Source organism: Eufriesea mexicana, unplaced genomic scaffold (assembly GCF_001483705.2).
Source record: "Eufriesea mexicana isolate 0111107269 unplaced genomic scaffold, ASM148370v2 scaffold1523, whole genome shotgun sequence".
In the NCBI taxonomy this organism is placed as follows: domain Eukaryota; kingdom Metazoa; phylum Arthropoda; class Insecta; order Hymenoptera; family Apidae; genus Eufriesea; species Eufriesea mexicana.
The window spans coordinates 430713-441071 of record NW_016909723.1 but is presented as its reverse complement, the minus strand read 5'-3'; the positions used below and the strand labels follow the sequence as shown (position 1 = coordinate 441071).

The window sequence follows — 10359 nt, the reverse complement described above, 5'->3', positions numbered from 1 at the left end:
GAATCGTATGACGGAAATGTATTGTCACGTGTATTACGGCTGTTTTCGGTTGCGTCGATCAGGAACACATGCTTGTTATTACCATTTGGATAGTTGACCGGTAACAAGTCGATAGAGTACACCGATACAAGGAGCGTAGTACTACGTCGATGCAAGAAAACGATTGGAAATTAAACGACGACGCGATACGCGCGCGTATCGCAAACGGGTTTAACGGGGTTGAATAGAGCGATGCTCGTTTAACGAGCGATCGCACGGTCGATCGGATAAAAACGGAGAAATAAATAGGAAAGATACTCGGATCTGGATAGACGCGAAGAGAAAAGAAAAGATTGGATTTTCTCAAGGTAACGGGCGTTTTCGTGGAAAACTCGCGCGTGCCCTCGGAGTTGATCCGGAGGTGGTACGAATTCTCCTTCAGGCCCTCTGATTAACGGCAGTGCCGGTGCTGCCGGTGGACTGAGAGGCCACGTGGCGATGATTAATGTGCGCCTTCAGGTTCCTTTCGTACTTGGAGCTAAACGCGCAATGGGGACAATTAAACGAGGGCGCTTTGCCACATTCGTACAGCAAATGCCTCTTGAGTATGTAAGCGTTTTTGTAGCTCTTGCCACAGCGCGAACAATTATGCCGGCGATCGAGTCCGGACACGGAGACGGTGCCGATCGGCCGATTGTTGTTTCTCCCAGGATGACGAGAGGGACAGTGAAGCCTGGCGCGTCGTTGGGGTGTCAACGGGGCCGGCACCTCGTTCGCGGAGGCTCGCGAAACGCGCCTCGTCCCGTCCGAGCTCCAACCAAGGCTCGCGAAGAAACCTGAAACCAATCGAAACAGACGTTTCGAACGGCCGATTAGTGCGCTACCCTCTCTGTAGCCTGTCCGTAGACGGTACATTTCGTTGCACGATTGCTCTTTACAACGGCGAGGGCCATGCGATAAAAAGAAAAACATTCAAGTTTTCAAGCTTAGCAACAACGAGCATGTCAAAGGGAACAGGATCAACGGGGGTATGATGATTACGTTCTCGTGATTATTCGCGCGTTCTACGCGCGAAGGAGGATCTCCTCGCACGGGGGCTACACTCTCTATCGCGACACAGACCCTCCTAGGACGACTACTATATCAATATACGCGGGAACGATCGGTGCTCCACGATCGCGATACGCTTCAGCTGCGATCTCTGTGCGCACACCTCTTCTCGATCACGAACGAAACGCTAAGAAACAGAGAGGGAGGGAGGGGGAGAAAAAGAGAGAGAGAGAGAGAGAGAGAGAGTCGTCTTCGAACGAACCACGTCTCCTTTCGTACCTTCAACGTTTTCCCTCGTATTTACTCCACGCGTTTCGTCCGTGTCTCGTCCTCGTCTTTCGTCGATTCTTCGCCTTTCCTCCAGGGTCACGTTTCGATCGAGATCTGAAACTCAAGCAACGCGTCGATTAATAAAGATTATCCGTGTACGCGAACGAGCGTTGGTCGCGGTCGTGGTCGTAAGTATCACGGTTGCTCGTATTTTTCGATCTCGTTGCTCGCGTTCTCTTCCTTTGACGGACGCATCGACGATCTCCTCGGGACGAGCAACGAACCAACCCCGGTTGGCCTGGATCACCTGTGAAAAACGAAATTGGTCAGTATACGGAAATTGTACGATTTCTCACCATTCGTTTCGTTCCTCTTCGTTCCTCCGGGTGCGATACGTGAGCGACAAAGTCTTCCTTGTCTCGTAGCCTTGGTGGTCGCCGTGGTCGCCGTGATCGCCGTGGTCGTAGTCCACGTGCAGACGTAGGAACGACGAAAAGAGCAAAGAACGGTACTCGAAGAGGTTGCCTTTCTAGACTTTATTTTGCTCTAAATCGAATACAAGGCTCTCTACAAATTGACAAAAAAAAAAGGAGGGAAACAAGCATTTTGGAATGTTCGAAAAGTCGAAACGATACGTGTACAAAAAACAAAATGAAAAGGAAGCACAGTGGTGTAGAAAATAGGAAAGGAACGATCGGTCAGAGGAGGGAGTGGCGCGATTGTACGGGCGATGAAATTGTTGGTCGCGACAAAGATCGCGTGGGGCACGCCTCTCCGATCCACCGATCGATCGTTTTATAAATTTCACAAGCAAGCGACGCTTTTCGCGCGGTAAAACGAAAGCTGGTAAACGACGGATGCGTTACCGGCTTCCGCTTCTCGTCGTGGCAAGTACCACGTTACGACGTTTGCGACGTCCGTTTCCGCGGCCGATTTCGATCTCGGTGCACAGCGCGCACATTCGATTGCTCGTGTGCCGTACACCTCGCGTGTACGTGGGCGTTTACATGCATGCGGATTCGTCGCAAGAGAACAAGCAAAAAAATTATCTAGAAAGAATATCGTTATCATCATAGCGTAATCGTTAATAATTATTGCTCTCTAAATAATATTAATATAAAATGGAGACAAAAATGTAATAATAAATCATCGTTCGTTGGCAAATACATGGCGACAAAGAAATTACGATTACAAATATATTTTGCGTTCGAGGCGCTGAGCGGAAGTTGTAGTTGCGTTATTTATTTTTACGTGCTCTCTGTTCTTTCTCTCGCATACACGCGCACACGGGCACATACGCACACATACGTTCCTATACTATCGCTCTCTCGCTCTCGTCTCGTCTCGTCGCGTTTCTTACCTCTTTTCCCTATTTCTCTTCGCGATATTATCGGTTACTTTCGCGCGTTCACAGACACTCGCATACATTTTCACTCTCTCTCTCTCTCTCTCTCTCTCTCTCTCTCGCACTCTCACGCACCGTTTTCTCTCTCTCTCTCTCTCTCTCTGTTTCTCTCTTTCTTTCTCTCTTTCTTCATACAATGCAATAGCGGTGCTTGTACTAATTATTATAAGAATATCGTAGTCAGGGTCGAGCGCGAGATTCCCTTGGTACGGCGGAACGAATTCGATTCGTGGCACTGTATAATACTTTATAGTGGTGGTTTCGATGATCGCGTGTCGATGATCGTTGATAGTCGATGGACGTTGTTCGTGTCACGGATAACGAAACGACCGCGCGTCGTGGTACCGTTCGACGGTGGATCCCGTGGAACGCTACACCTCCAAGGGATCTCTCGATCTCGATATTTTTCCTCCGCGCGGCCTCGTGCCACGCGCGGTAAATTCGCTATTATTTATTACAGATAATTGTACTGTTTAATTAAACGCGAACGAACGAAAGAAATGTAAAGGAACGCGAGTACCGGTATACTCGTTACTAAAACAAAAACAATTATATAGCGATAAAAGGGAAAAACAAAAGAACAAGGAGAAACGTATAAGAATAAATAGAAACCGAAGTAAAATAAACACATGGGAATCACATTGCGGTTGTTAGGAATCGAGGAAAAAAGGAACAAATGTAACGCGTGAGGGATGGTGGTGGTCACTATGTATATGGATCGACAACGAAGATGAGTACGTCTTAGCGGATACATTGGCAGTATAAAGGCGAGTGATCGAGATTAAATTCTGTTTCCTTCGGCGTAAATAAATAATTTCTAAAAAAATATCACTGGTCTCAAGATGTTCGGCGAGTGTCACACTCCTCGTAAATGGTACATTGACATCGCTGTATCTTTCGGTAGATCCGTCCTCCTATCTTTTCTCGCGCGTCTCGCTTCGAATCGCGAGCGATTTTCACCGGAAAAGAGGATCGATGATCGTACTCGAGAGTAACGATTAATTTGCTCGATATCGAGCCGTGTATTACGTACTTTCTTCGAAAGTAGACAAGGTAGAGGGAAGGAATCCATCGAAATTACGCGTCGATTGGTTTCTCTGTATATGTATATTATACGTGACACCCGGCCGATAATACCGTAGAAATTCGTTCACAGCTGGATGCGCCCAGCGCCTCTTGATTTCTTTTTCTTTTTTTTCTTTTTCTTCTTTTTCTCCTTCGTCTATCCTAAAATCTAAGTGTTACTTGAAGGCACTTAACACAAGGCTCTCTCGGTTCAAAAGCTACACTTCTCTCGGTATTATCTCGTCTCGCGACGCTTTTCGTTCGCTTCGCTCTCGTTACGCTCTTTCGCCTTCCGTTTACGTTTCCCTTCCCGTACCCTCCCCTTCCTTTTCTTTCCTTCTCTATCACTTTCTTTCCACTTTTATCCTTTTCTTTCCTTCCTCTCCCTTCCTTTCCCTTCCTTTCCCTTCCTTTCCTTTCCTTTCCTTCTCTTTGCTTTGCTGTAAAAAAACGTTGTCCCTCGAATGTTGGTTAGCGTACGCGCGCGTCGCGCGAAAACCCTCGTGTCCGCCGCAACCCGGAGAACAACTTTTAGCCGCGGACGGAAGAAATCGCGTGGCTTGCCGAGCGACGTGCGCGTTACGCCAACCAGTACAATCTCGCAGTGCCTGACTGCTGTTCGAAATTTTTTCGCTTATTAGTTAGATTGTAGTACGGTGATTGTAGTACGTTTCTAATACGATATAGTACGATTTGTCTCGAGTCGACAGGGGATAATCGATATAACAATCCTCCTTCGCCTCTTTTTGCTTTGCTTTCGCGTCCCATCGCGGTATAATTCTATGTATCTATTCTCGATAATGGAGAGCCGAATTAAATTTCTTTTTTTCTTTCCTTATCCTTCGTTTTCAAACTTTTTCCTCGAGTATTCGATTAGACTCGGAAAACACCGGGTAATCAACGATAAAGCTACGGATCGTCGCGATGCGAGGAAACCTTAACGATAAAGATAATTCTCTTTTGCAGAAGAGAGCTCGCGAAACGAACAGGCGCGCGTTTTCTGTCACACAGAACGTCTCGGAAATTCGTTTCGTTCCTCTCTTTTTCACCCGTGTTCCGAGTTGACGCAAGTTTTCGACGTTGCCTGTCCATAAGTATCTTTTATATAATTTTCTTTTCTATTTTCTTAAGATCTAAACGCGTTTCGTCATTGGACGCGATGCGTCAAACAGCTATTTTTCCATCGTTTCTCGCCGGTTCACGGACCTTCCCTTTTTTTTCATTTCATCTTATCAAATTCCTTAGCCTTCTCTTCCCTCGAATAATCAACGGCGTTCGTTTTCTTTTTTTTTTTTTCCCCCCCGTTTCCCTTCCCCTTCGTACTTTATGCGCGTATGCACGATAGGCGCGATACTTCGTCCCGCAGCACCTCTCTCCCTCTCTTTCTCTCTATCTTCCTCTCGCAACATCCGTTTCGCGTTCGTGCACACGCGATTCGCATTCGTACTTTTAATATACGCGTGATGCGTAACAAGAGCAACCGATTCGTCGAAACTAGTACGGCCGAAGAATGTTCACGAATTTAGACAAGTGAATCGCCGTCCCAGTGAAAACGGGATTCATCGTTTTCACGCGTTGGACGTCGCCAGATCGAGAAGGCAAATTTCGTGGCTTCTTATTCTCTCGCTCCCTCTTTCTCTTCTTTCTCTCTTTTCCTCTCCAACGCATTTTCTCCGCCCTCTCTCTCTTTCTCTCTCTCTCATGCACACCTACACACACACACACTCTCTCTCTCCATCTGTCATCCGATTATTCACTCGAGCTCTCTCTCTCTCTCTCTCTCTCTCTCTCTCTCACGGTTCACCCCATAATATTCTCCGTAATCACCTATTTGTTCCTTAAAAAGCGAATGCTCTGCAATCGAATCTTATTTCTGAAATTCTTTCGTCCAAGGTATAATAATAGAAATACGCAATATGTCATACAAAAAATAAAGCACTGTACTTTCTAAATTCCTGGATGGCATGTTTGTCGCGCTTTTGGTCGCGAATCGCCCTACGTATCTCCTAAACCCTATCGCGTGAATATCGTTTTCGATCTACTTACACACGTTCGCCGGAATCCTTTCTTCTCTTACGAATTAGACAGACCACTTTCTCCCGGTAAGTGCCGTTAAGAATAATAATATTAATAATAATAATAAAAATAAAAAACTTGAATAATAAAAACTATATAACGTAATATCTTTTCTTTACATATTTTTCTCTTATCTTTTTCGCAATTTTTCCATTTTTTTCCCCGTTAATAATCGACAAATCTCTTTGCATCGAAGCGTTAAACGAATTCTTAATAAAAATAGAAAATAGATTTTCCTCTAGAATAAACGAGATCCCGATTAATTTCGCAGGATCGATCGGATTACGGAAATTTCGTCTCTCTCTCGTGAAATTTTCGTGAAATTTTCGTGAAATTTTCGATTAAACTTTCAACGCGGGCACGTGAAGTTTCTCGTTGGACCTTAAACCTTAAGTTCACCGTTAAAGTATCACACTGGGCGCGCGAGTCGCGATCTATCGCGAGTCACGAAATATAATCGAAATTCCCTGGACGAGTCGAACGACCATTGCCGATGGTGATCCGAACCGTTGGAATCCGTCCTCTGGCTCTGGATGCATTTCGATGCAAGAAGTGAAATGTAAAATGAAAATATCAAAATATCTCTTTCTACGATGCTGGACGATATCGAAAATCGCATCTATTCGATCTAATACAAAAATACTTTCGACTTCAACAGTTGCTAATAAACCGAGCCGATATTCTACGATCGTACTCCGTTCGAGTACCATTTCCTCGTTTTTACACGTTTCACGACATTTTTTCGAAATTTCTTTTCGAAACTTATTTTTATTTATTTATTTATTTATTTATTTATTTTTTTTTTCGAAACCGTTTCAAAATCTCTAACGGTAATTATACCGTAACTTGTTTTCTTTTTTTTTTTTATACCAAATAGGAAAAGAAAAAAACATTATCGACATCGCGCTTCGTCTCGCCGTCCTTCGAAGAAATGCTATCTCGATACTTCGAATGCATCGATTTTTGCGAGAGCATTAATTTTTTTTTTTTTGTTTTTTTTTTCATTTGCTTTCGGTTAGAGTGTTCCCAATCCCAAACCGACACCCATAATAAAGAAAATTTAAGGAATTCCATCTTTGCTCACCGCGATAGCCAATAAGAGCCAATAATCGTAAACGTAATGGAAACCTAATTATAAAAACAAAAAGAAGAAAATAAGTAAACGATTATAATAAGCCCAATCATAATGCGCAAGACTCGAGTTAGACCTGATTAAAAGCAGTAATAATTAACACGAAGATCTTTCCCTCCCTAATCGCGAACTCTTTATATATTTATATATTTATGTATATGTATATATAGATATACATACGCATTTTTTCACGTTTTCTTTTTTTATAAACATTTTGAAATTGACGGCGATCTCGAATTTCATGATTCCCGCGACATCCATCGTTCCTAGCTTCTTCGCGAACGTTTTACTTTTGTTCCCTTCATCGTCTTTTCTCGCGTTAGTTCCCTGTTCGTCGGTTACCGTCCACCATCGTGGCGACTGAGCAAATCGAACCCCGTAAATTTCAATCACGCAAAATGTTACACCGATGAACCGTTCGATATTCGCGAAAATGTCGGATTCGCGTTTCTTTCCATTTTAGTTTTTTTTCTTTCTTTTTTTTTTTTTTCACGCATCTCAAAGGCACATGTATACGAATAAATTTTATCTCGAATATCTCGTGGTCGTCTACGAGCTCGATTCGCTTAATTCGATTAATTTTCCAAACGATACAAGCGAAAGCTTTCGATACGCGGGTTATAAGATGGAACATGGATGCTCCGAATAGAGGGAGAGAAAAAAAATGAGAAGAAAATAAAAATGTACGAAAGGATTAAAGTGCAAGACGAGAGACAATGAATGAGGAGATTTTAACCACGGAAAGCGATATCGATTAATCTACGAGATACCGAAAATGGGCAGTCGATCGCGATAAATCGGACAGTGAACGGGCGAATTGGAGGAGGTTCGGTTTGCAAAAGCAACCATCGACAGTGTCGACGCAACGATATACGGACAACGACCGATGTATCGAGCAGATTGGACAAATCTCTATCACGAACGTTGCCTACCACTTTCATTCCTGTCGAGGATCCTTCGCGATCTCTTTCCAACGTACCTCTCAGAGTCACTCTTTCACGCAGACGCACGCACTCTCGCACGCACTCTCTCTTTCCACTCGCTTTGCTCACAGTTTCCCGGCTCTTTGCGAGAAACTACGCTCCGTTATCTCTTAATATTCATTCGGCTTGGCCGACTACGGATTCTCGCATGGAGAACGCTAAGGCGTCTCTTCGTTTCTTTTTCTCTCTGCTTAGATAAATAAAAAAAAAAAAAAAAAAAAAAAAAAAAAAAAAAAAAAAAGAAGATAATAGAAAGGAGTCATTAAATCCTACGATCTATCTAATAGTACTTCTTACGTGCCTAATAATCTAGTAATCTCCGTCGATGACGGCGGTCGATTGGCTCGTCGGCATCGAAATCGCCGCTCTCTCCGATTTTCAGCATTTCTTCCGACTATGTTTCCCGCGAACGTTTGATACCAGCTCCGCACTCGTTCGTTTCGACCGCCGCCACGCATCAAGGCCTCGCGAGGCAGTAGTATTATCGATTAATATTATTCAGTAACTATGCATCAAGTCGATCCATAAACGTATTTATCGTCAACGTTATCTCTCTTACCGTCTTTTCGCCGTCGTCGCTACACTACTTCTAACCAAAGCCTACGATTCTCCATCCCTATTATTTCCAATCTTCCCTCGCGACAAGCGCTTCAAGCGCTTCCTCTACGTTGTTCCAACGTAGCACACGCTCTCTCTCTCTCTCTCTCTCTCTTTTTCTCTTTCCTTCCTTCGCACTTTCTCCCCTCACACCCATCGCGTTCTCGTCGCTTTTCTCACTTTTCACCTCACACTCTCGAATCAGTAGCCGTTTGTTCGCTTAGCATACAGTACACGCGTCGACGAACGAGTTCTCGATCGACCGAATTGGAATAGGTAGTAGTACCTCGGCGAAGAGAGAAATTCGCGTGACCGGTAGGATATCGGAAAAGTACGGATCGAAAATACGGAATGGCTAGTTATTGCACTCGTACGGAGGAGAGTCGATCCTGGCCTGCTTCGCATGATTTCATTCGCTCGATTCGAAAGCGTAAAAGATCGTCGAAAGAATCGTCAAAGGGATCTCTCGTCGACGAATCTCTCCGTTCGAAGCGCGATCGTGGCTGTTGTCGAGACGTGTATTATTTTTAACGAGGAGTCCACGCGACAGTTCGTAACTGGACGGACTTCTCGGTACATACGTATACGATACGTACGCGCGTGTGTAGAATAAGAATAAGAGAACAGATTCGTGACACGAGGATGCTGTGCGCGAAAGGTCGATCGGGAACTCGTTCGAGAAAAACGCGGAGCGAATGCTGAAAAAAAAAAAAAAAAAAAAAAAAAAAAAAAGAAAAAAAAAAGGAAAAGTTGAATTAAACCTACCGCTTCGTTCGCGTCAGACATTGCGCATACTTACACTGTATAATATGAATTACGAGTATAATATAATATAGTATAGCATAGTATAGTTTAGTTTAGTTTAGTTTAGTTTAGTTTAGTTTAGTTTAGTTTAGTTTAGTTTAGTTTAGCTTGTCTCATAAATATTGTCTACAGTATGGAAAGTCGGGCAGCCGTGACACGCGTATTTGGCGTAGGAATACGGGACTGGATGCCAGGTATTCGCCGAGCACGGACGCGTTTTCCGGTTCGCCCACCGTTACCTGCGGCCCGAGGAGAATCGAACGAACCAACTGTCGGAGGAACATTTGCGAGGCGGTAGACGCAAGTCGCGATCGAGCGTCATCCGGAATTAATAGAGATAATAAATGCGGAAAGGTATCGATCGATGAAAACCGATCGTGCGTACACGTACGTAACGGTATTTCGTAAATTGGAAGAACGTCGTACAAAGGGCTCGGTGATGGGTGGGTTGAAGGAGGATGATGACGGTGACAGAAAGCGAACGACGACGACGACGACGACGACGACGACGACGTCGGGTCCGCGCTCGGCACGCGATACGTCGCGGTTCGTCCTATCGAACCGGTTAACGTGCTTCTAGGCTCATCGGCAGTGCACAACGAAATATCGTACGAGAAAACGCGAGGGTTCTTAACTCGAGGTTCACTTAATTAAGAAGCAATAATTATACGCGTTATATAATATAAATATATGTATATACTTAAATGCATCGTATAGGAATCTACTAGGTTCGTGTATCTGGCAGTCTGACGATCACAATGCTATAGGAATACTCCACTGTACTTAAAATATATGTATGCAACCGTGTGTACGTCTGTATATGCGAGCGCATGGGCGCTATATCTCGTTTGTCCTACAGTCTGTATCTACGCGTTCTGCACGCGTATGTATTCGTGTTATACGTGTACGTATGCGTCTCAGTGTGTGCGCGTGTGAGTGTATCTGTTCACCTGTTACGAATACGTGTACCTTTTAGGATTCTCTGCGTATGGAAGGAA

General features: G+C 44.3%; 1 protein-coding gene across 1 annotated transcript in view; it reads right to left on the bottom strand.

Annotated features, from left to right (window-relative positions):
- Nucleotides 1–213: 213 nt before the first annotated feature.
- Nucleotides 214–10359, bottom strand: part of LOC108548413 (uncharacterized) — an 11476-nt gene continuing 1330 nt past the window's right edge. Inside the window, exons 2-3 of the mRNA XM_017901329.1 lie at nucleotides 1309–1413; nucleotides 214–815 (exon numbers count right to left, since the gene is read on the bottom strand). Of these exons, the coding sequence (XP_017756818.1) occupies nucleotides 418–815; nucleotides 1309–1413 (503 nt within the window). The 3' untranslated portion in view covers nucleotides 214–417. The remainder of the gene's footprint in view (nucleotides 816–1308; nucleotides 1414–10359) is intronic.